This window comes from Gallinula chloropus (assembly GCF_964237585.1).
Source record: "Gallinula chloropus genome assembly, chromosome: 3".
Taxonomy (NCBI): Eukaryota; Metazoa; Chordata; class Aves; order Gruiformes; family Rallidae; genus Gallinula; species Gallinula chloropus.
This window is the reverse complement of record NC_140087.1, coordinates 44,980,876-45,007,018: the sequence shown is the minus strand read 5'-3', so window position 1 is coordinate 45,007,018 and position 26,143 is coordinate 44,980,876. Positions and strand designations below refer to the sequence as shown.

Sequence of the window (26,143 nt, the reverse complement as noted above, 5' to 3'; positions counted from 1 at the left end):
GAGACTTTCTATTGCACCAGCAAAGTCATTAATAGCGCAGCTCTTCTACTGTGAAGCTTTTTTACTCATTGACCCTGAAGTAAGTAAAATGAGGTAAAACCCCAAAATATCCAAGCAATCTAAACTTATAAGCCTTAGCAGGTTCTGCACACTCCAGTAACTTCCATCTTTGCAAAATGAAAAATTGGTGCATTGCAGAATATACCCTAAGCTTTTCTCTGTGTGAGCCTCAGCTTTAGCTATTACTGACAACTTACTCAGTATAGGATTTTAATGTTTCCTTTGATGCTAGACTTTGTATGAGAAAAAAATAAACTTTCCCACATAACTACAGTCCAACTGGGTATTCCTCCAGCTAATAACTCCTTTGGTTTTATTTCCAGCTGAGTATCACTAGAATTTTTTTCTTTACCTCATTTCTGTTTTATAATTTTTCATGTCCTTACTCTGCCCTTGATTATTAACTATGCACAGTTCAGCTAGCTACACAGGTAAATGGGAACATAAAACCTACAAATAAAATCAAACTCTCATTCACTGTCTAATTAGCTTCCTTACCCTACTTTAGAAGTGAGTGAGATAAATAGTGACTGCTGAAGGTTAGAAGACTCCTTTGCTAGAAAAATCACAAAAATAGCAACAACAACTGAAACAGCAGAAGAGATTGTTGCAGACGGCAATGCTAACATTTGACACTCAGGAAATTTCAAATTTTAAGCTTACTGTATTAGTGATGCTCTGCTATTACAAATAAGGTAAAAGACAGATTCCAATCTATGCCTTGTCAGTATATTCCTGTGTCTGATTTTATCTTTTCCAAGTGGAAGCCAGTATCTGTCATGTTTGTATCCATGTCCATGATTTAAATTCACAGTGTTTAAGTTTTGAAAGCCTGTAGATCTTGAAATTTACTGTTTTGCATTTAAACTTACTAAGTTAACCCATGCTTGCAAAACAAATAAAAAAGATCTGTTTCATAGTTTATTGTCACCGAAATGCAATGAAGTTGTGTAACTCGGTGTGATTCAGTCTGCCTAAATATTTACTGCTTTAATGCACCTGAATTTTTGGGTGTGCATATTGAAATGAGGTAATTATTTTAAATAGCACTTACATGTTTTTAGCTGAAGAGGCTGTCAAATTACATTTCCTTAAATTATCACTAGGTTGGTTTGTATGGGTTGAGTACACACCACAGGCTGCCAGAGACCAGAGGCAGCAGCAGCACAGAAGCAAATACCAGTCTTGTCTTTCCGTTCTGCTGTTGTGAGGAGGGAAAGGCAGGGTGATGAATTTCACACTGCCATGAGTCCTTCACTGGAGTGTTCTGTAAGGTGAGTTATTTGAATTTCAGTTCCTGATGCTTGTGAAGATCATGGGCTGTACCACAGAAATGTAGGCTGAGAGGGATCTCTGGAGGTCCTCTGGTTCAACCTCCTGCTCAAAGCAGTGCTAACTCTATACAGTTGAGTAAGGATTGTCCAGGTCTTTGGTTTAACAAACTTTGAAAATCACTAAGGGTGGAGATTCCACATCCTTTCTTAAGTAACTTCTGTCTTTTATTATGAAGAAAAGTCCTTTACAGCTAGCTGGAGTTTCCTTACCACAATTTCTGACTATTGCCTCTTGTCCTTTCATGGCGCACCTCTGGAACAGGTCTAGCTCTGCAAGTCCCCTGTAGACGGCAGAAGACAACCATTAGTTCTCCCCTTTGCAAGCAGTAAAAAGTCTGTTCCTCTACTGATTTTTTTCATTTTTAATATATTTAATGTGTTGCTTGTGGGGCTCAAACTAGTTTTGGTATTCCAGATGCATCCTCACGATACCAAATGGAAAGAAACAGCCGCCTCCCTTGCCTGCTGGCTATGCTATTGCTAATGCAGCTGGGTACATGGTTTGTCTGCACTGCTGCAAGGACATGCTGCTGACTCACATTCGACTTCTCCCTCAGATCATTTTCTATGGAGCAGCAATACAGACATACAATTCCCAGTCTATTGCAATGCAGGAGCTTATTCCCTCCCACATACATGAGTGTATTTGTCTCAGATACAAGTAAATTTCTGGTTATTTGGGTTTTAGTAGAGTCATAGTTAAATTGTGAGATCCTTCAAGAAAGAAAAAAACATCAAAACTGAAACTAAATAATTAGTTATTAATATAAATAATATGTATTAACATTTATTGCTATTATTAGTATAAATAATTCTTTTCCTTTCTGTTGAGGATTTCACAGTTACTAGAATTAAAAGTTCATTACAGCAAAGACATTTTAAGCAAAAGAGTATTAATAACAATTTATTTTTGTCCATGTGGCCAGGCAATAGAAAGGGCTCTTTGAGTGTGCAACTTTGTACAGCACAAAGACTGTAAATTTTAGGTATTCCGCTTATTATTTGGATGGAAATGTACAACAACTAAAACATCCTATTAGATGTAAACAACAGATTCTTCCAACAAGTTGCTACAGGTGTCAAAAAATTAATTCACTGTTAGCACTGTTACAAGGGCTTAATTAATTAATTCACTGTTGCCACAGTTATTGGGGAAGATTATGAATATCAGATTGATTTTTTTTAAAACTAAACATACTGTCAGGTGGTTGTTTTTTTCCAATCTTGGCTCTAGCCAGCTTCAAGCATGTAAGTTCTTGGACCTAGATTTCTTGGACCTCCTCTCCTTGCAGAGGAGGCTTCCTCCCCCTACTGTGTTTCTTGGCAGCATCCTATTATGAAGCCTCCTAGAGAGCATCAATAGAATGTTCTTGGAATTCATACTAATGGGATTATCCAATAATTGAAGTAGGGATTAAAAAATCTTCTGTATGTGGGGTTTTTTATGTTACTTATCTGCATCCATTTATCTCAGCAGTGAATTTATCATAGCTGGACTGACATGTCCGTTGCTGTGAATTAATACAATGGCATTTGTATTTTGAGATAAGGGCATGCTAACAGATGGATGAAAGGAAACTAAGTTTCCTTTGAATATATGACAGTTTATCAGCTAGCTATCTAAAAACGGAGGAGGGCTAAATTTTGCCCTGGTTATGATCTTGCTATATGGTAATTTCATCAAGGTCACAAGACTTTCCTCTGTGTGTGGAGGGGGAATTGTTTTCATACAGAATATTAGTCCTGAAAGAACTAAGCATTCTATTTACACAGATAGAAGAGGTTTCAAGTCTTCCAGGAAATCTGTTTGAAAACTATTTACAGTATTAGTATGCAAATTATATACCACACGCTAAATGGGAATCTTGCAGCAGAGCACTCTGACAGGCATCTTACTATTTGAACTATGGTAGTCCAGTTAAAAAAGCAACACAAAAAGAAAACACAGCTGGATGTAATTGTACCCAAACACATACTTATTATGTTAATGGGGGCATACAAATAAAATGAAATGTTGTCCAGCAAAGGTTTTCCCACAAAGACTGAGTTATTTTAGCAAAATGTGCAAATAATGCAAGCTTTTGTGTTTGTTTTAATTGAAAAGATGTTCGACATTTATTCCTAAAAATTGGTGAAGTGTGGCTGCACCAGAGGAAACAATAAGCCCCATCTCATATCAACTATCATTTTAATAACTATTCCTCAGTTGAGAAGAAAACATGAATTTTCATCCTGATTATATTAGGTGCCTCCAGTGATATAATTTAAATCAAATTATGAGAACAATATTGTATTGTGGTACTGATGTAGGTCTCAAACTCCTGCTGTTACCCCAGGTTGTCAGAGTAGTGATACACCTCTTAGCTGCCCTCCCATTTGCACTGAAACTTCCTGACATTTCCTTGCCCACACCTTTTTCCTGCTGCTGCTTTCCTAGCGACTTCCCTCCAGCCACGCTTTGGTCCAGTTTCTGCCCTTGCAGTCTCTTCCTGGGTGCCTCTGTTGCTGTATGTCACAGCAGCTTTACTCCAGCATCAGAGGTCTTAAACAGCCAGGTATGAGTAAGAATCCACTAGATGCTGTGGAAGGTGGGTATTGGGTTGCATTTATTTCCAAGTAGCAAAAGCTTTGCCCTTGTTTCTTTCCTGAAAATGTCCCAGGATTTCTTGTTGCATCCCTTGCATCAATTTACACGGCTCTGGCATGAAGTTACCCTGGACGAGGCATTAGGACTGTTTACTGCTGGTGAAGTTGAAATCTGAATAAGAGGCTTTAGATAAGGTTTATGACTTTTTCCTTTTGCTTGCTTTCTTTCTTTTGTTCCCCTCTCCATTTTTTAGGATGTGTTTTTTAACAAGCTATAGTTGAAAACTAAGCAACCAGTTTGCGCCTTATTTAAGTGTGCCTACTATTCAAATGGCTGCTTTCAACGGCTGTAGATATTGTTAAAAGCCCATGCTTCACTGCCAGCTGCTGCCGTAATCCTGAAGTAGATGTGCTATTTTCTTTCTTAACTTTGTATCTCAGTATAGTGCCTGGTGAAATTGCTTTCTGCCTTTAAAGTAAGCGTCATGCAGAATTTTGTAGTTTTCAACCTATCATTGTCTTTGAGAGTTACAAGTTATTCTAGGTTAAAAAACTACCGTTTTTGTCCACAAGCACAAAGTGTACCTTCCCAAATCTAGCTCAGTAGGCATGTCACATGCAGCTTTCAGAATATTATCAAACAGCCTATTTTCATTTTTAGCAACGAGGAACTGTTTATACTGCAACTGTAATATGATAAAACACACATTAATGTAGTAACTTAAAAGAAAAATCTATTTATCAATTTAAGAGTCATACTGGATTAAAAAAAAACCCAGTCTTTTATTAAAATATCTTCCAGAAGCAAATTACTGTGGGGCTGTTTAATGATACCTGTTTGTTTCTTGGCTCTACCTGTATAAGAAATGTTTTAAAATTTTGTCTGTGAAGATTTACAGGCATATCAAGAATTTTATATTATGATAAGAAGACAAAGTTTGTGTCATTAGTGTAATAATAAGCCTAGCTTGGTTGTCTGGCAAGCAAATTCCAGCTATTCCTATTAGAAAAAAGCCCAATCTACTTTCTCTAAAGCTCTGTTCCCTCTAGAGAGGAGATTTTGTACTTCCCACACTGAGTGGCAAATGTAAGTCCTCTCAAATCGATGGGTAAAGCTCATCTGAGAGCATAACACTTACTCTTGGTTGTTTCCAACAATGGGTAAAGAACAGATTTCTGCACAGATTTTGTACTCAGAGGGAAGTGTCAAAGGAAGTTGAATTAGGAGAAACTAGTCCTTTGGGATGCTACAGAGTTTTGAGAATGAATCTTTGAAGACTAAATCAGACATGTTGAGAGTGGTCTCTTTAGATTGCTAGTCTTTTGGTTGGGCTGCTAAAGCCTGGTTGATTTTTCTTCTCTGAAGAAAAAAACACAGACATTTGGGCTTTTTTTTTTTTTTTTTTATCTTTTAAAAAGTCTCCCCAGACCAGATGATCCTGAAGCCTGGGGTTCATAGCTGAGGCTAGTATTGCACAAATCTATTTATTTTGTCTCATTAAGTCAACTGTGCCTCTCAGCAGGATAGTTGGAATGCATTTTGTATGGTTTCCTTGGCAAAACCAAAGAAGAAATGTGAATTTCTGTTATCTTGATAATTTATTTTATTTCAAGATCACAATGTCATGAGCTCTAAACACGTGGTTTCAGTGTCTCACTCCAAAATTCCCAAATTTAATTTTCAGTGCCACAAGTGTGTATATTTTCTGCTCCTCTGTACTTCGCTTTCAGGACTTTCTGTATAAAGATATACAATAATACTTGTCTTAAAATATCATCATAGGGCCCAGCAAATAAGGCTGAATAGCTGAATAAACTCTCTTAGAATAAGCCAGACAAATTGGTTCTTGAATTGCTTCCTTAGATTATGTTATTGAGGTTTTAGGGGCTCTTGCAGAAGGACATCAAGTTGTCATATGCCTCTAGTTACTTAATTTCTCAGCCTTACAAGCTGAAGAGGAGTACCTCAATGAAAGTAGTATGGTACACAGATTTTATTCTTGTGCTTTCCTTTCTGTTTCTTTTAATAGCCTGGATGTGTAAACACTACTGAAGTGGATATAAAAAAATCTTCAAGAATGAGAAATCCACATAAAACAAGAAAGGTAAGTACTGTTTTTATATCAAAAGCAGGAGGTGGAAGTAATTTATTGCATTACATTCTGTAGTTTCTTAAAACAATTTTTTCTTACAACTGCGATGAACAAATATGTGACCATATGCTATTATTTCATAAATTCATGAATTAATTAGTATTAAAAAGTTACTAGTGCTATGTAAATGCTATCACATTTAAAAAAGCTTTGGGGAAATGTACAATGTGTATGAAAATAAATTAATATTTGCGTGCCTTATTAATGTTGCTTCATAGATTGAATAAGCCATGTTAAAATGTTACTATCATCAATTGAGGAAAAATAAATTAAAAATGCAGTGTAAACTATAACAGCAGTACTTCTTGTGTTGGTCCTAAGGAAAAGTGTATCTCTAGTTTATAATTATGCCCCAAATGGATGACCAGAAATTGTGGAGGAAATTAGCTTTGTCTAAATTAGGATCCAGATGTGAACACTGCAAGTTCTCTACGGATGTATAGATCAGTTGGAACAACACTTTCTTTCAAAGCCTTTGTATCATAATAATGTAGATTGACTCCAACTGTACAGTACTCCCTTTGAGGTATATTTTCACGTCAACCCGTGGAAAAAATATGTTTTTAAAAGGGGAGTGGGTTTAGAGAAAGTTTTAGCTTATTTTATTTACGATACCAAAAGGTCCAGGTCAGGATACAGTTTCTTCTTTCCCTACCAGTCATCTCTGCTTAATGTAATAGCTGCCTCTTGGTGTCATCCTCCGTGTTCACTCTGCTGTTATCTTAGAGACATAATAAAAAATGGATTCTATGTTCTATGGCATTATGAAATTGTGGGGTCTGGGGAGTCTTAATTTTGTACCATGGTATAGAAGTGCAATTTTATCTGCGTGCATGGTTCATTTGGAATTTCTTTTGAAAAATATGGTCTTGGCTAACTGCTTGAGCACACATCACAGTTACTATCAGTACGTGTAGAAAGCATTGTCTGAAAGCAACTATCACTGTTCGATGTTTTTTGCATAGTCTGTCTATGGCTTACAAAACGACATTCGAAGTCACAGCCCTACCCACACACCAGTACCAGAGACTAAGCCACCCACAGAAGATGAACTACACCAAGAGGTTTGAAAAATAGCTACAAACATGTACTTTTGAATGAACTTTTTGGGAAAGTATGTATTAAACCAAAAATTACTGTAACAGGGAAGTGCATTCAGAATAGACCAAGCAAACAGTAAACATTTTTCTGTGGAGATATATATATATATATATATATGGATTTAGGTATGTAACTTTCATTAAAACTAATGAGACAAGACCCTCCATGTTTTGTATCTTGCATTAAACAGTTAAAGGCAGTGAGTGGAAGGCCAGGCAGTGGGCTCTTTGCACAGCTAATCCCATTAACCTCTTTAGCAGTAGACAGCATGCTCTTCCTTTCAGCACTGATTTGAGGTTTGGGGGCATACTTACCTCTCCATGTATGAATGTATGCGTTCATATATTTATTTACTATTCATGTTTCATTAATCTTTCCTGAGGTGTTAGAATTGGGAGAAGGTAAATGTCTGAAGAATTAATAGTTCTCTCCAAAAATCTTTAAAAAAAAAAAAGGCTAATTGGATTTCTGTTGATGAACCTTTAGGGAAAACGTTACATTAGGTTCTTTTTTTTTTGCTTCTGTATGATCTTTTCTCTTTGACAGAAAATTCCATTTATTTTAGAACTACACTGGTGAAATGTTGTTTTAACTCAGATATATTTCTCTTCTGTGCCCTAGGATAAATTAAGGTTAAATTACAGCGCTAATAAAAAAATTATGGCAATATAGTCAAGCAATGAATTACTCATAACACTCTTTGCCTTCCTTTCTTTCCAGATTAAGCACTGGCAAATGCAATTAGACAGACATAGATTAAAAATGTCAAAAGTTGCAGAGAGGTAAGTATATTGTCCCATCTTCCGTTTTTCAATCAGATTGATAACTTTTGGGGAAATGTCAGTATGAAATAGAGAAATAGCTTCAAAGAACGAGAGACAAGGGAGCTCAGGTGTCATAGAGGTAGCTGGTGCAAGTTTAAAGTGGGAGGTATGGAGTTCTGTTACTGATAAAAGGTGGCCCAGATAAACCCAAGAGTTACTGAGTCTCTGACCAAGTGGTCACAAGTTTCACCTTGTGTTGGCACAGAGGCTAAATGGAATTAGATGTGAGGTTCCTGTTTTGATATTTCAAAACTGACAAAGCACTGACAAAGCAAGGGAACTGATCGGTGGAGCTGGCTGGGGAAGGAGCTGGGTGCTTGAAGAAAGTGAGTCTGAGCTGAGTGGGTGGGTCAAAGGATCTAACACCAGTAAAATCTTTTTTCAAATAAGAACAGAATTTTTCAGGAAGGGTCTAGAAAGCAAATAATCCAAAAAGTGCTTTGGAAAGTCTAACTACAGCTTGGGTAGATAACAGAAGAGAAAGAAGGAATGGTCTGTCTTACACATCAAATACAGACATTGTGAAAAATACAGAAAACTGAACTGTGTAAGACTTAGTAAAGAAAATCAAGTCAAATGTTTCTTCATCTTCTTATATATGTATGTGCATATGTGTCTGTATGTGTCTACAAGCGTACACAAACACATATGTTTATATATTTACCAAAAGAACAGGTTAAGAATTTGTGTTTCCTGAAGAGTAAAGATGAAATACATTAAATATAAGTAGGAATGAAAATAATAATATATTCCTCATTTTTTCAATGATTATGAGGCAAATGGAAACATGGAAAGCAGTTTAAGGGCATGGAATATGTAAATTACAAGCAAAGTTTTTAGTGTGTTCCACTGAATCACACCAAATAATGAATACCACAGAATTTGAGGGGAAAAAAAAGGCTTTTTTTGGGGGAAGCAATAAACTTGGGACTAGTGCCATTTGATAATAAAACTGTATTTTAGAGAGGAAAAAAGGAGTCCCAGCAGCTGCAGGGCCAATAAATATGACCTGAATAGCACAGAGTGTTTTAGAACAGATTTTAAAGGAACTGATGATTAAAACCGTAGGGGTATAAAACATGTTCCTTTATGAAAGCAAATGTGCATGGAAGATGTTGCTTGATTTAATTTCTTAGTGCCTAAAGGAGTTCCAAAAGGAGCTGGGTAGAAGTATTAGGGAAGTTGGTAGTTTATTTCATTTCAGCCCTTGATGACCTGAGCCACCCCTCCTTCTTCAGGAGTCCACTTTTAAAAGGCTTGAGCAAACCTGATTTAGCCTGAGCTTCTAGCTGACTTCTCATTGTGTGCACACCAGGTTACCATGGTTAGATGATGCAAGGTAACTTGTTAACTGGGATAACCTGATCAGATTTCCTGACCTCCTGACATGACAATGTTTGATGCTTTTGTTTTCCTAGTCTATTAGCTTATACAGAGCAGTATTTGGAATATGATCCTTTTCTTGTGCCCCCTGACCCCTCAAACCCTTGGATATCAGATGACACCACTTTCTGGGAACTGGAGGCAAGGTATATAATTTCATTTCTTCTTCTGGGATAAGGGGACATAACAGGCTTTTCTTGAAACATGAAGATTTCAGAGGTATTGCAGAAAAATCCTGAGGCAAAAGGACAATGCAGTATCCTTTTGATCTTCCCAGCTTCAGTTTTGTGTAGATAGGAAGAGCTATAGGCTAATAAATCTGTGTAAAAAGTTACAGTAAAGAGTTTCCAGTGTTCCAGCATGGAGGAAAAGAGACACCTTTTTAAAATATTTCCTAGTGGAAAGCCCTTATTCTTCTGTGTAAATGCTTACATATTATCTTCATCCTATGTAAGTACTAACAGCTGTGTCACTCATCTCTCAGCACTGCACAGGTATGAGCAATCTGGAAAGTGAGAAATCCATGGTTGAACTTTAGGATTTAGTCTAAATTATGAATGCAGAGTATTAGAATACTGAAGTATCACTGATTGGAAAATCTGTTGCTTTTTCTTCTGTAGCAAAGAGCCAGGACAGCAGAGGGTGAAACGATGGGGATTTGGCATGGATGAAGCTTTGAAAGATCCTGTGGGAAGAGAGCAGTTTCTCAAATTCCTGGAGTCAGAATTCAGTTCAGAAAACTTAAGGTAAATGAGAGGAACTTTTTTAATAGCTTGCAAGATACATACATTTCTTTTCGTTTTTTCATCCCTTCAAAAATTTTCCTACACAACAGAAGTAGTGTGACAGCTAGTTCTCCAGTTGCTCACCAATTGCAAAATGGAAAGGTGCTGCCAGTCTACGAAGCTTAAATAACTTTTTTTAAAAAACTATATATACATAATCACTTCTAAATGATACTTACTGATTTTAAACGATGATAGTCCATCCATTGGCTCATAACATGTTTTGTTGTCACTGTTTTATGGAATTCATACTGCAATAAGAATGACTTCAGCAGGATTAGTAACAGCCTTTCTATAGGTAAGTACATGGTATAAAAGCATGTAAACATATTTTTTTCTTTATTCCATCTTCTTGCTGGATGTCATCTGTATCACTTCCCATTTGCCAGTAGCATAAAGAGTATAAAATCCAAGTTTCACACATTCCAGAACTCATAAAGATTCTAAACCTTTTTTTCTATGCCAGTTCTCACTGCAAGGTATAGAATCATGGTGGTGTAGCATTGCCATCCATACTGGAGTTACATTTATGTAGCATCTTACAAGAGGCATTTAGCCTTTTGTGGTGTTGATTCATGAACACTGAGTAATTGCACAGAACTACTTGCTGTTAATTTGTCAGCAGAAGTATGGGAGATGAACTTCTCTAAATTGCTGACCATGTTTATATTCAGGACATGGAACAGGCTGCCCAGGGACGTAGTTGAGTCACCATCCCTGATGTGTTTAAAAAAAGGGTAGATGAGGTACTTAGAGATATGGTTTAGCTTAGGACAGGAACAGTTGGACTCGATGATCTTTAAAGGTCTTTTCCAACCTTGTGATTCTGTGAATGAATTTTGCATCACAAATACATGTTAGATACTCTAGATCTAATGATAATTTTCAGCTGATTTATTTGTCATTAGCCCCCACCCCTGCCATGGAAACATGGCCTGACCTGTATGTGTAAATTGGTATTTTAATTAGTGCCAGATACAGATTTTTTAATTAAAAATTACAAGTTGTAAAATGAAATTTAAAAAAATCAGAATAATACCAAGAAAAGGAAAGGTAATTTTTTTATTTAAAGAGCATCCTGGTAATTTCTTATGCAGAGCAGCTGTTCAAACATGAACCTATCCAGCCTAGTGTGTGCTGCAGTTTCTATGCTTTTCTGTGATTAATTTGTCTCTCTGCCAACTAGACTGTTACCCACATAATCCCTAGCTCTTTCTTCTAATCCTATTTACAACACTAACCACAGGCAAACTGCAAGTGACTGATCCAGAAAAATTCCCTGGAGAAATTTGTTCAGAGCTGATTCCTTGACATGTCATCTATTCCTCTGTCTCTCTCTCTAGATCTTACCTTGGCATTATAAAATATAATATCCAAGCAGGGGTGAATAGGAGCTTAAAGGCTGTCCCTCAGAAGGATGAGGCAGGAGATCAAACTTGGGCTGAAAAGGTGCTTTCTGCAATGATTAAGTAACTGAAGGAAAACTGTCTCTCAAACTCAGAATTATGCTTATGAATTCTGAATCTGTGGGGGAATCAGTCCACCGTTAGGCTCACACAGGTTAGAAAGCACGAATTTGTAACGCTTGTTATGTATGGGAGCCAGAATGTTATAGATCTCAGCAATGGAAATGAAAAACTTGATGGTTTCAAGCATTATTGCTGAATAAACTGTAAATTTAAAAGACCACCAATTTCTTTGCTCACCTGTTAGCCCTACTGTGGCAATTTGGGGTTTTGGGGTAGGTTTTTTTGGATTTGACAGCTTCCTTGAAGAAAAGATTTATTTCCATCTGCATGTTCCCACTGCAACAAAATCAACTCAAGTCAGTAGCTGGCTCTGGTCCTTTTACAGATGTAAGCATGTTAAAATTTACAACAAGCACCATCAAACTTACGGTGGGATAGGCAGCTGGGATGGGCCCTGGATTCACGCTAGGAAGCGCAGCACACAGGATACAGCAGGGAACTGTAGACACTACAGGGAGATTCAGTGTTAGTTGATTAGCAGTCTTATACCTCGCTGTGGTGAAAAAAACACCAAAAAAAGGGAAATAAGTCTGCCAGATATGCTGTTTCTACTTAGTGTAATTTTACAAGTGTGTTAAAAAACCAATACTTTGACAAATAAGCAGTGCTATTGCATATCATCTTCTCAGTGATATCCCATGACAGGATGAGATGCAATGGATATAAGCGGGAACACAGGAAGCAACCAGGTTTCACCTTCTTACTCTATATCACTGTGCTTTTTTTCTTTGCCCATAAATTGGGATTAATAGCATGTCACTCTCTAAAAGGGCGCTGTAAAGCATAGCGAAGGAATAAAACTGTCTAAGAGCTTCTGTCAGTGTGGTAGCTTCATTTCAGAGTGACTGCAGTTTGCCAACACCCAGGATAGGTTCTGCATTCACCTAGTGCAGGCCGTGACTTGTAATCTCTTGTCACCATGCAGGTTATTTGGAGGAATTGCTTTGCATTCTGCTTGTTACACAGGACAAGTAGCTAAAGCAGCATATGATTCGGATAACAGATTTCTTAAATTCCCAATGCCTCTTACCAAACTGGTGAGCATTGTTTAAAATTCAGGAGACTTAAATTTGAAAACAATCCAGTGCTACTGATCTTTGTCACAAGGATGTCCACGCACCGATGAAGGACTTTTCAAAGGGAGTGAGATAGTGAAATGAATCTCACTGCAGTATGGCACCTAGAGACCCCCTTTCCTTTATTTCTGTAAAAATTCCCATTCCTCCCCGTACCCTTCATGTGTCTGTAGTGCTGCAGAATTCTTTGGGCAGTTAATATTCATGTGCTGACTGTACATTTGCTCCTAAGTGGTTGTTTTGTAGGAGCTGCAGCCTGTAGAGTTCTAAATGCTTTCATGCCTGCCAGTCTGACCAGGTCGTTGTGCAGTACACACAAAGTGTGATCTCCAAGGAAGTGCTAAGGCTGCAAAAGCCTCCTAGGTTGGTGAAGGGAGGGTGGTGACAGGACATCTTCCCTAATGCACAGCAGGAAAAGCTGCTGGATCCTCTGATCCTCGTTTACTAGTTTCCAAAATGTGGGAGCAAATAGTGAAAAGGCTCTTTGATTTCTGTTTGTCCAGTAAAAGAAGAGTGAGACTGAGGAGTTCTCTAGACTTAGATGGTTTCTCTCCATAAATTTTCTTTGACTGTCCCCTTGCAAGCTGAGATTTTTGTAGCGTATTTTAAGTTGTTGTAGAAATGTTCTGCACTAGAGATAGAGGCTTCAATTGCGTCCTGTAGAAAAATAAGTAAAACCCCACATATGCACTACTAAAAATTTATGGTGCTGCCTAAAACTGCTTCAGTCATGGTGCTTAATTTTGTGTTTAACTTACTTCGGTTCTGGTTATTCTTTTAATAACAGCATGGCAGTGATTTTACTAGAGAAGAGATAGAGTGGTGCAAGAGGTTAAGGTTCCTTTTTAATCCAGCCCGTTTCACTTTTTTGCTCTTTATCATTCACCACTGCTCTTGATGACTTCAAATGTGAGACCATTCTGTCTTCACTGGTGGAGAAGAGAGTTCTGCATGTTACAGAGTATGAAGATTGATTAACTGTCCTTGATGTCTGAACAGAAGTGTTGGTAATGACACTTTTCCACACAATATGGGCACTGGTAATATTTATCCTTCACACTTTTGATTATGAGACCTTGTTCTGAGTGCTAATAACTTGACCAAAATTTAATCCTCAAGGCTGAAATTGCCTCTGCTTTATTTCTCATTCAGATTCAAGCTTGAACTCTAAGTCCCAGCAGTGTTGTCATTTCTGCAGGTTAGATGAGAAGGAACTAGTTGCAAGTACTAATGATTTCCTTTGTCATTTTCTTGAAGACTGTCAGCGCTACTGTTTCTTGAAGCTTGATGTTGTACTTGGGAAGATGGCAGACTCTAGGAATCAGAGAGTAGTCTTTCCCACCCCTAGAAAAATGTTTGCTGTTTTTCTGCATGGAGCTTGTTAAGGTTTTTGTTTGCTTTTGCTGTTGTCACGTGTACTGGGTGCAAAGCCTACATAGTTCCCACACCACTGTCTCCACACTTTGCCTAAAAATCACACATTTGTTGATTTGTGGAGAATCCAGAAGTCTGCAGCCTTTCGCTCATTCTGTGTTCCTGTGTGGTAAATTTAACTGATTAGCTTGATCTGGGATCTGCTGATGGCAACATCTGACATTTAGGTCAGTTAATGGGACAGAAGCCATGTTGCAGCTCTGCTATTTATCTGGCAAGACCACCCCCACTTTGAAAGTAATCCAGCTGGAGGACCTAACTCCCAGATGTCTTGCCACATGTGTCGTAGTATGTCGTGTGGCTGGATCTATGGCTCTCGTATGCCTTACACTCTGTCAGCTGTATGTTTGGCTTGTGACCCAGCTGGGACAGAAGACAGCAGAAAGGTTTCCACCCATCTGCTCAGGTTGCTGTTCGAACAGTACTGAGCATCTTCTAGAGCAGGTCTCCGTGGTAAAAGCACACCACCAACAGGAGATAGAGAGTTTCATTCAAGGGCAGACAGACTGAGCTCTAGTTTCTTCCATGGAGGAGCACTAGGTTTGTTTGTATCATTGTCCAGAAAATGCAGTTAGGTTTCAGGTCTCCTACCCTTGCACATGTTTACTGTTGCACACTGTGTGCTGTTTACCACAGAAGTCTTCCCTTGCTCTGGTCACAGCTCATGAGGCAGAGAGCTGTAAAAGTGGGCAGGGAACTCTCTTGATTTCAGACCCTGTAGTCTTGCAGGCTCTGTTTCAACTTCATCTCCGCTATTGGTTGCCATGGGATATTTGGAAAAGTTATTTTTGAAAATGCAAGAGGCGGCAGCTTTATTTTGGGATTTCCCAACTTTGCATGTTTGACTTTAACTCTCTGTAGGAGGAGGGTAAGCACTTTTTTCTTGAAAGATCAGTAAGTAGATTAAAATGTTAAAACGTGTGTTGGCTGTGAAGTAAGCACCCTAGACATAACATACCACAAAGATCAGCATTTTCTTCCTACTTTTACGGAAGTTTCTAAATTTAAAGCCTCACATTTTCAGTAGGATTTCTGAATGCTAATGTTAGAAGGGAAAATGAAAGTAATCTATCAAAGAGCAAGTGTTCAGCCTGTAAAGATGCGTCTGCACAACCTGCCTATTCTTTGCTAGAAGGTGAATGTTTCCTTGAAGAAGTTAAGTTTATCTCCCATCTATTTCCCCATAATTGAGTATAACCTACTATATGGAAACAGTTTACTTGCAAAAGAAAATAGCATCCTAAGGCATGTTTGTGGTGACTTCCAGAAGTATTGGCAGTGATATAATGGAACAAACAAGAATGTGACAGCTTTAAGCTAGATCCTACGGATGTCTGCAGGGTGATAGAAAATGTGTGTTTACAAAGAACATCCTTCCCTTTCATTTTTCTATTCTTTACCTAACTTCGATACACATGAGTAATCAGTCAGTCCCAGAAGATGCATTTGAAGGGGTTAGCACTGCAGGATATACACTTTTAAATGCAAATATCAAAAGCAGCTTAAGGAAACCAAACTAGCTTGCCCAAATTTGACAGAGGGAACTGAATTAGAGTTTCTGAGCTGTGCAGTTTTTAAACTTGAGTTATGAGGCCTCTCTTCTTACTGCATTGCCAGCAGATTTCCAAGATACATTGCCAGATTCAATGCAGATCTATGTTCAATTCACACTGCAGTTCACAGAGATAAGTGACGCTACCCAGAATTTTTGGAACTGAAGTTCTTCTCTTGGCACAGACTCCCTTTGTGACCTTGGCAAAACCACTGTATGTTATTACATTATTAATATGCTTGAAGAACTGGGGCTATGTTACTACTCTGACTCTTAGAAAACTTAAGGGATCAGTAGACAGGAAGATTGTGCTTAGATACTATGGAAATTAAAGGGTGTAGAAATACTCAAAGTAGTCATCTCAGTAGTGAAGCTGACCATAATCATTCTGAGCGATGAGCACAGGTTTCTTCTGCCTGTGCTACAAAGGAGTTTCAAAACAGGACTACAAAGAACTACCTGCTTCCTGGAAGGTAAATCATCTTAAGTGCAGAATGTCTTATTGGAAGACTACCATAAGGTTTTCTTTGGTGTGCTTTACTGTCCTCTATTAAGAGTTGTTAGAATTTGTATTGAGGGTGGTATCATTTTGCTTTTGCATACAGTTCCACTGTTGTGCCCTATCCTATCCCTGTTTAACTAAGCTAAAATAGCTTAATTTAATCTCACAGTGCAGGCAGGGTGGAACCACATTTTAAAGGTGCACCTAAATAATTTGTCAGCCTTGTAAAATCCAACTTGTTTCACAGTTAACTCACTTCAAGGTTTAGCTTATCTGTTTCATAAGATCAGCTGTGCCAAAGCAATAATGAATGGTTGCAATGGCATATATTGCATACCTAGCAAAGTAAAACTTTAGTTGAGCAGTCAGGGTGCAGAGAACTAAGTGGTCTGCACCATGCCTAAGCATGGTATCCTGGCTGAACTTAGAATTATTTTGTGCACTGCGAGAGTCTGAATACCCGTAGAAGAAATAACATGACGATATTAGCCGATGCAAAGTAAATACCAAAGCTCACAGCTAGCTAGCTGTGAGCACAAAGTGCTCAAGACCTTTTTAATGATCCCGCTCCAGATTGAGCGAGGATACAACAAACTGGCCTGCACTGCATGTGGCTACCCAATGTTGGTTTGCTCAGCAGCAGAAGAGAGAATGAGCACTTCCAGTCAACATTTTAGGAAACAAGCATAGAAATGCAATACAGAAGGAATAAATTAACTTATAGTGGGAAAAACAAATGCTCTTCCAGTTTATACAAGATGCGTGGAATAATGGTAACAAAATTGCAGTTGCACAGTGTAAAGTTTAGCAGGACTTGTAGAGATTCATGTCGACAGCAAGACCGTAAGTTCTTATTACCTTTGGAAGGAATGTCAAAAAGCAATAGATTCATAAGCAATATAAAATCTTGTGGGTCAGGTGAAATGAAATGTCAGTTTAATTCCAGTTAAATGGAAACCCTCCCATAGGCAAGTTACCCATACATAAGTAATGAAGGATTTCCCACCCGTCTCATGAAGAGGCCTGTGATAATTTCTTCTTAAGGTGGATTGACTGCCTGAGAAAGTATACCAGAATGCCGATTCCAACATAAAATCAGAGATCTATCTTTTTCTAGCATGTTTAGATGAAAACTTTTATTACCTCATAATTTTTTTAAGAGCAAAGAACACGAGCACTTCATTAATGATTATACTGAATTGGAAGTTAAGATGCTGTATTGTGCCATAGGTTCTGGTTAGCAGTAGAAGACCTGAAGAAGAGGCCTATCCGTGAAGTTCCTGCTCGCGTCCAAGAAATCTGGCAAGAATTTCTTGCTCCAGGTGCACCCAGCGCTATCAATCTAGATTCAAAAAGTTATGACAAAACCACGCAGAATGTAAAGGACCCTGGAAGATACACATTTGAAGATGCTCAGGTCAGTTTGCAGTCCTGTTTAGACATATTTGAAATAGAATATTGGTTAGTGAAATGTATATGCTAAAAAAAAGGTTTTTGCAATTAAATGGTAATGCTCAGTTTCCTAAAACACCATTTTGGCAATGCAAACAGGTAACACTCATTCTCTGAATTACTAAAGCTCTTTATGAAACTTCTGCGCCTGGTATAGAGTCTTCAAGTGGGCTTCAAATTGAGGAAAGCATATAGTGCACTGAAAATTATATTTTCATGTTCCTGTTTCCTTAATTTTCTTATTCAGTCTCATCAAGAGAAAAGCTTCCCCTACACACACATCGACTTCCAGTTCTCAACATCTGTCTCAGAAAAATTTCCATTGATCCAGGCTCAATTTCTGTTCTCTCAGTGCATGTTTAAAAGTGTTGTTACCATTTTCAGGCATCATAGGTCCCCATAATGAAAAACTATGCCCCACATGAGAAATAACATTTTGTAACAGCTTTTGCAGAAGTATCATATATCACGAATGCTGTATATTCTATACCTGCTAAACTACTCTCTACAGAACATTAAGCAAAGATCCTAAAGGTCTACTGTTCAATAGTCAGTATTACAACAGTGAAGAACAGGCTGTAGAAGTCTAATTTGGCTTTTGGGGGTCTGATAGTCACAATTTCAATACCATCATCAAAATATACTTTTGACCACAGCTAGATTTGTGAAAATGCTTATTTTTTTGAGATTGAAAGTGAAAGGTAAAAAATAAAACAGTAAAATACAAATCTTGGTTTTCCTCAGAAGAAAAAACAAGTACTTCTGTACTAAATGCGACATTTCATATGACTTATAACTTAATATTTCATCTTTGCAGACTTCTGAGAAAAGCAATAGAAAAGAATTGTATTCCCAGTAAAAGTAGTAGAACCAATAACATCCTCCCTTTTTCATCAGCAGCCCAGTGATGAAAATTTAATTATTAATGCAAAGTGAAATGGTGTCAAAAGGAGAGATTGAGATCATGTCCCTGCACAATTTCCTGCAGCTTGATTATTAGGTCATCACCTTGGGAGTTGGGGGATTCTGCAAGTCCCACAGAGAAGGGAATTGAATTGGGGCTCTCTAATTTTTGGGAAAGTGCCTCTATCCTAACTAGGAGGGGGATTAATTCTACCCATTTTTCATTTTGCTATTATATGAATAGCAGTTTATGATGTAACAATGAAGTTTTCATTAAACATGGTATTGTACCACTTTTTGGAAGTACTCTGCTTTAAGCCAAACACACAGTTTTTGCTTGCATCTGCTGACCCCTGGAGAGTTAGGAATGCAACATCTAGCAAAAGCATCAGTCAACAAATAAGCAATCTAACAAGATTAAAGGTTTAAAAAAAAGTCTTTGCAGTTGAGCCAGTAAAGTACAGTTAAATCGCTTGCCAGTAATTAATTCATTGTTTTAAATTTGTGTAAATTTTCAACGTTTTACTTCCAAATCTCTCTTCTCTTTTTTCCCCCTTCATTTATGAAAGACATGGAGTATTCAGTCTTTAGGCAAGCTGGACTTCTCCTTCTGTCATATATCTGGTTATGTGATCCAGTTCAGCACCCAGCTTGAACCTGGAAGCCTCTATGTCTCTGGGAAGGGGGGAAGACTGTACCTGAGCTGTTGTAACTTGAAGCTTCCAGACCTTTAGAGAGTGGCAGGGTTTTGTCAGGAGTAGGACTCCGCCTCTGAAACAGGCTGTCTGTGGGCTGCCAGTTGGGAGAGACACCAGTTCCAAGTTACTCTGGCTGTTGCCAGGTCATTAATTTGTGGTCAAAAATATTTTGAAAAGCATTTCTGGACTTGAAAGATGGCACCGTGGAACTCCATGTCAAATGAGAGTAATACATAATTAAAAATAGACCTATTGTCGTAAATAGCGTCCAGCCTCAATTCCTGATGAACATAGACATTAGTAATACTAATACAGCCTAATTTATTCTTGCTTTTATGGGGTTGGGTTTTGCACAGAAATAACATTTTAATGCCCATCACCATTGATATGTTCAACAGGAGCAGAATCCTTTCTGCTCTCAATTGGCTGCTTTTCTAGAAAGTGGATGCTATAAAAACTCCCCAAATGAGCCAGCCAAAGTAATATATGCCAGAATTTCTTTACTTAGTACAACAGAAGGCACATAGAATAGTTCTTAGGGTTTCTAATACAACAGAAAATAAACATCAGCTTTAATTTTATCTTGCCATGAATTTCAAGCAAGGTTTGTGGGTTTTTTTCTGCACACTAATTTTATGCAGTACCAAGCTATGAGACAGAACTTACAGCAAATAAACTGTAAAGTTTCCTGATTGCTGTGCTGCAGGTTTCCTATAGTAAAAGGTAGGTTTGAGTATAAAGTAAAAAAAGAAATAACACAATTCAGTGGATTTTTAAAAAATATTTTTAATAGTATTTCCTATTCTGATTACTTTTTCATCAAATCTCTTTCCTAGCATGGTAACTAGAATTATAAAGTGTCCCAAGTCATAAATTCTTAGTTTTTCATATTTTACAAAAATGAAAATGCTCCAAAAAGAAAAGATCTATAAACTTACCTGGGTCATTTGTTTCTGGATAAGGGTTTCCAAATTTTTATACACCTCTGAAGAATACTTTTGAAATTAGATTAACCTGTGTCCTGGTTTCATCTGGGATACAGTTAATTTTCTTCCCACCAGCTGATGCAGTGCTGGGTTTTAGATTTCGGATGAGAATAATGTTGATAACACATGGATGTTTTTAGCTGTTGCCAAGCAGTCAAGGACTTCTCAGCTTCTCATACTGGCTTGACAGTGAGAGGGTGTGAGGGGACACAGCCAGGGTAGCTGACCTAAACTGGCCAAAGGGATATTCCGTGTCATATGACATAATGCTCTGTGTGTAACTGGGGAGTTGTCTAGGACATAATGCGACTCAGGAACTAGCTGAGCATTGGTTCCAGTGGTGAGAAATTGTGCTGAGCCTCACTTGTTTCATGTGTTCTATTATTGTTGTTGTTATTAATTTTCATCTTCTTCTGTTCTATTAAACAGCCTATATTTCAACTTACGAGTTTTTTCTTTTCAATTCTCTCCCCCATCCCCCTGGGTGGGTGGAGTGAGCGTGTGGCTTGGTGGTTGTTCTAGCTGCTGGATGGGTTAAGCCACAACAGCCTGGAACTGTTTTTCAATTTGCATGTCTATTTTCCTTTTTATATTGTCAGGTGGATAGCAGAATAAACAGCTGTCAGTGGATGGTTTCAAGAGTACCCAGGGGCAATCCCCCCTAACTTAAGCACATATTTGTTGTGCTTTCTTAGAAGCCAGAAAGTAATTCAGACAATCTGATGAGGAAGGATCCACAGCTTCTGATTTAGTCACTCTGAACTGAGTAGTGTCAGGGAGGTTTGAAACTAGACTTTAAGCTAGGACTTAGTTGTAAATTCTTAGAAAAACAATTCTGCGGTGGAAATAAATACTATATATGAAATAAAGGTGTGTTCTGTTCTTTATATGTAACGAATAGGCAGCATTTCTGCTTTAAGATAATAGAGAGCAATTCAGCCTTCGCCTCAGAACGACAAGCTGCTATCCCATAAAACTTCCTATTCCAAATATTCCTAGCTAGTATGCATTCCACAAGGAAAACACATATGACTGCCTCCCATTTTATGTATGTTGTCTTTTAAGGGAGTAAGAGTTCCTTCTTTCCTTTCCAGGAGCACATTTACAAACTGATGAAAAGTGATTCTTATCCTCGTTTTATACGATCCAGTGCCTACCAGGAGCTGCTACAGGCCAAGAAAAAGGTATTGGTCCATCTTGCCTTTGTCTTGCCACTGTGCAAAGCGGTGGTTATGTTTGCAACAATACTCAGTCTTCTCTCCCCTGTGCCAGTGCAACTGGATATCTGGTAGGTGACCAGCTTGGCGTATTTGGAGGGTCACATACACACAGGAGTTCAATATACATATTATATGTGTATATATCCTGCATGCGGGCATGTTTCAATAAGTTAATCTAGCAAAACTTATTTTTATTTTTACATCCCATATTGTACTGTTTTCTCTGTTATGAAGCACCTTAAATTGCAAAGTGCTTTACAAATACATTAAAAAAAAATAAAATAAAATCCCAGAAGAATAGTCTTTCATGTTTGCAAGTTTGCTTATGTAATAATTGTTGTTCTCTTTATTCCACCTTTAAAAGCTACAGAATGTGTTTAGAGACAATCTTACTCATAAGAATAACTATAAATATAGGGGCTTCTTAAATCTGCTTCTTTCCCTATTATTACACGAGTAGTTTTGAGTAGGCTAGGAATCTGACTTGAAAGACTGATGATGTCACACTTCGGCAAACAGAGGCTCATGTCTTGGTATGTAACATTTGCTTAGAAAAGTCCAGATTATGGATTGAGTTCTGAATAGACAAAGCCCAGAGTATGTGCAGCAGCCTGTGCAATGCAGATTTCTATAATGATAAATAATTTTATTAGTGGGCTCTAAATAGCAACTTCCTAGTCAGCTTGGAGCCCTGTGCCTTGCAAATTCAGGGCCCCGATCGTTACCGGAATGAGGTAGTTGTTAACACCATAGCATTCTACTGTTTATAATGACAACCTAAAATTATATGAAAGTACTGTGTGACTTTGTTTTTTGTTCAAACATTGATTTCTGAAGATCCAATATAGAAAGAGATGTTGAAAATACCAGAAAGCTACAACTGTCCGTGTGAAGTCCTTAAGTTTGTGAATGTCAGTTCATTAACACAAGATGTGCACTTCATTATTTCTTTTTATTTTCAGTTTTTCTTTTAAATCAAACCAGTTTGATCCCCATGTAAACTGATTTTTGTCAAATACTATATCTGCTTTGCACACTCCCTGTTTTGCAGTCCCATTACAGCTTCACACATCTGTTTGCTTCCTGATTTATACAAACTTTGTTTTGCAGTCCATTGTTTCATCAATCCTTCTTTTCTACTCCATTTTTTCTCGCTTTTCTTTTCCCCCTCCTTTTTCTTTTTGTTTCTTTTTTTTTATTTTTTATTTTAAATTTAAGTTGGAAAACACACTGGATCGTCGAACATCTTTTGAGAAATTCACACGCAATGTGGTAAGTTTGTTGCCTCGGAAGACTAGTAAACCTGATGGGACATCCTTCTCCCCTCCCCCTCACTGATCCCTACTTTCCCTTTTTGCTTCTCTAACCTTACAGTTAAAAGTGTATTTATCACAGTTTGTGAATTTTCCTAGGAATGACAGCTTTATAATGTGCTTTCATTACAACCCCTCTTCCCTAGTCCCTTTCCCACTAACCTCAGTAGTCTCACATGGAGAAATGGACCTTTGGGAGCCACGCTTTCTGCATTAGGAAGCATGAAATTAATAACTTTTTTTAAAAAAAATTAGTAAATATCTGTGAAAACCTGCTTGATGTTGTTCCTTTTTCTGATGCCTCCCAAAATACTAAGTCTGTCACAATTTGAATGCATTGGATTTCCCTCCTGTCTCCTTTTTATTTTACTAAAAAAGAGTTTGTCCCATTTTTAAAAGAAAATTTGGCACAGGGAGAAATGAAGACTAATAATCTCCCCATCTTCCTTAATGTCTAGCAGAGCTTCTTCAGGACCAAAGAATTCATGCTGATGATGCACAAGGGTTTGATTGGGATTTAATTTTGATGATGGACTACAGGAACTCAATTTTTTTTTAAATATATAATTTTCAAAAGCTATTTCACGAAGGTAAAAAGAAAATATAGGCTGGTAAATTTACTGTGGGCATTCTCTTGCCACGTGCCAAAAGTTCCACTGATTTCCTGATATGTGGGATTCTTTTTGCTTATCCAGTTTCTTTGGATTTTTTTTTTTTCTACATTGTGAAAGTTCAAACTAAAGCATTCAACGCATTTATTTTTGTAGGGCAGAAACATCCCTATTTTCCCATGCCATAAAAACTGTACACCAACACTGAGGGCGAGCACTAACCTGTTATGAAAAGAGGTAGAAAGATCTTGGATTATACTCGAGTTTGTCTGCATTGTCTGTTGAATTGTGCAGGTGACGCTGCTGTGTGTGCGTGTGCGTCCGTGGCTTTTTCTGTGACCTGGTTAATGGAGCTGTGTGCGTTGAAATGAAAAATATGAGAGCTTTCAGCAAAGATCATGGTTTTTGTTTTTTTTAGTCTCTAGGGAAGGAGCAGTAGTTCTCAGAAACTGTCTCCTGTATGATGAGGCACAAGAGTATTTCCTCAAGTTTTTACTATTTTTATATATATATTTATATACTTTCTAGTAATCAAAAAAAAACCCCACCAAAAAAAACAAACAAACAAACAAATGCAGTGAAAGAACAAAGATTCATGAGGTTGTGGGAATATCTCCCATGTTAAAACAAAACTGTAATTCTTTTAACTACTTTCTTATAGGTAAAGGCTTCCTGTAATATGCTTTGAATCCACAGTAATCAGGAAGAAATTTGGATTCAATGGGACAAAGTCAGTAAAGGACACTAAAAAGTAAATAAACAGCCACAAAGGAAACTATCCCAATGTTTGAAACAAAAACCCCTATATTTTGCATGGTGGTGTTGCCATAGCATGTTGCGGTGTGATTTGTGTGTTGTCTCAGCAGGTTGATCTATAAAACAACATTGTACATGATAACATTATACATGATAATTACCTGCTAATTCCATAGGAAGTTCCGTGTCAGCAAAAGAGCCTGTGTTAATGCAGGAGGGTGAGGAGAGTAGGCCGTACATCTGGGACCTCCAAGAGCCAGGTTTTTTCCCCAGTCACAGTGCCTGGCAACCTGCAATAACTGCGTTTATTCATGGGAGCTTAAACAGCCCACGGATCAGGAATTGTTTACGGTAAAGAGTGTGTTAATGGGTGGCTCTAAGGCAAGGAAGAGCAAGCTGCAGACAGATGTGAGGAGAATACAGCACAAAAAGGGAAGAACTGGAGGCAGGCTGGGAGGCACTCCCAGGACTCTTCGATAATCCCTCTCAGAGCAGCGTTACCGATAAACCATCAGTTCTGTGCGCAAACACTGCAGGCGTGCCCAGTTTTCATTGTGCTAATCTCAGGGCCGAAGTGCCAGGGTAGCAGGATGCCAGAGATGCAAAGCAGGCCCAATAAACCAGCTGTGAGCTAGAAGTGGGAACAAGAAGTTCTGCATGTGAAGCGTTAGCACTTCTTCAGTAGAGGAGGGTGATTCTTTCTTCATAGAGCAAGCTATAAAATAGAAACTGTGGTTTTGCTTTTCCTCAAGCTACTACCTGTGAATCCGGGTGGAGTCTGTCAAGTCGGGTCAGGTATGAAAGTAAAACATGTCACTGCTAGATCTATACATTCTCTGTCAGATCGGCAGCTCTGAGGCTTGCAAATTAATCCAGAATGTCAGGAAGCTCAAGTGCAAGCCTTTTCTCCAAGACAACTGAGTTGACATCACCCACTGCCCCAGGACCCCTTGCCACCAGGCATCCTTGTTCTTCTGTTCTTGTTCTCGGTTATGATGAGTTTAATTTGTAGTTATCTACCTTGGTACAGTGGTTCCAACCAGCAGGGATGAGGAAAACATTTCTCAGAATATCCTACAGTGTACCTATTAACTTGTTCAACTGTGAAGCGAGGGACTGTGGTATAGATCTGTTCTTTTGATTAATACAGAAAATAGGTGTGAAGCAAGCAGGTCTTCTACAACCTGGGTAAATGCTGTCATCTCTGAATGATGTAGTAAAATGAAAATTACAGTTTCTCTTCTCCTCTGATGGTTTAGAAAAATTAGAGTAATTTTCACTCTTTTTTCCTCACTTATATCAAAGTGGGTTTGTATTGAACTAAATTAGACCTCAGTTTTTCCCGTTTGAAGTGTTAAAAAAACCTCAGTAACCTTGGTTATGTCTAGGGACTGAACCTCAGACAATGACCTTGTAATTCATAACCTGATTTGTGAAGACTGAGCATGTAAGTGGCTCCTGATCCATAATGACTGAAATTGGGTTATACTTGTTACAGAAAGCATCTGTTAAACTTCAGAGTTTAGAAACTTTGTAAGGATGATCCCTCTGCATCATTCCTTGAATTAAGTAGGAATAACCTAATGAGCCATTTTTCTAGTCTGAAAATACAGTGGGAAAATATAGAGCACTACTGGAATGATGCTGTTGGTTAGGTGCATTGCCTTGACATAACAGTGGCAACCACAAGTGTCACAGCTCTGACTTGGAGGCACGGGCAGTGGTGGTAACCTTTCACCAGCTCAGCCCCTCCTGTTTCTCCTTGGGAATAATTAAGGTCTATTCACCTGCAGGTCCCTAAGGAGGCGAGTAGGGAAGCTAAAGGCGTAAGTCAGGAAGCAGGAGCATCTCATTGCTTGCCACAGTAGTAGAGCGGGGAGAATCA

The 26,143-nt window shown here is 38.1% G+C and overlaps 1 protein-coding gene across 13 annotated transcripts in view; it reads left to right on the top strand.

The window, feature by feature from the left end:
- The window catches only part of RGS7 (regulator of G protein signaling 7), a gene marked incomplete at both ends in the record, with an annotated part of 245,311 nt that overhangs the window by 196,064 nt on the left and 23,104 nt on the right, over window positions 1-26,143 (top strand). For 4 of the 13 annotated variants that reach the window (XM_084261614.1, XM_084261619.1, XM_084261613.1 and 1 more), the window contains 7 exons: window positions 6,011-6,085; window positions 7,099-7,197; window positions 7,955-8,016; window positions 9,477-9,587; window positions 10,062-10,187; window positions 17,550-17,736; window positions 21,453-21,542. In XM_084261614.1, the coding sequence (XP_084117740.1) occupies window positions 6,011-6,085; window positions 7,099-7,197; window positions 7,955-8,016; window positions 9,477-9,587; window positions 10,062-10,187; window positions 17,550-17,736; window positions 21,453-21,542 (750 nt within the window). Of the gene's footprint in view, window positions 1-6,010; window positions 6,086-7,098; window positions 7,198-7,954; window positions 8,017-9,476; window positions 9,588-10,061; window positions 10,188-17,549; window positions 17,737-21,452; window positions 21,543-22,796; window positions 22,851-23,658; window positions 23,734-26,143 lie in introns of those variants that run through there. The other 9 variants (XM_084261618.1, XM_084261612.1, XM_084261616.1 and 6 more) reach the window with 6 other exon arrangements.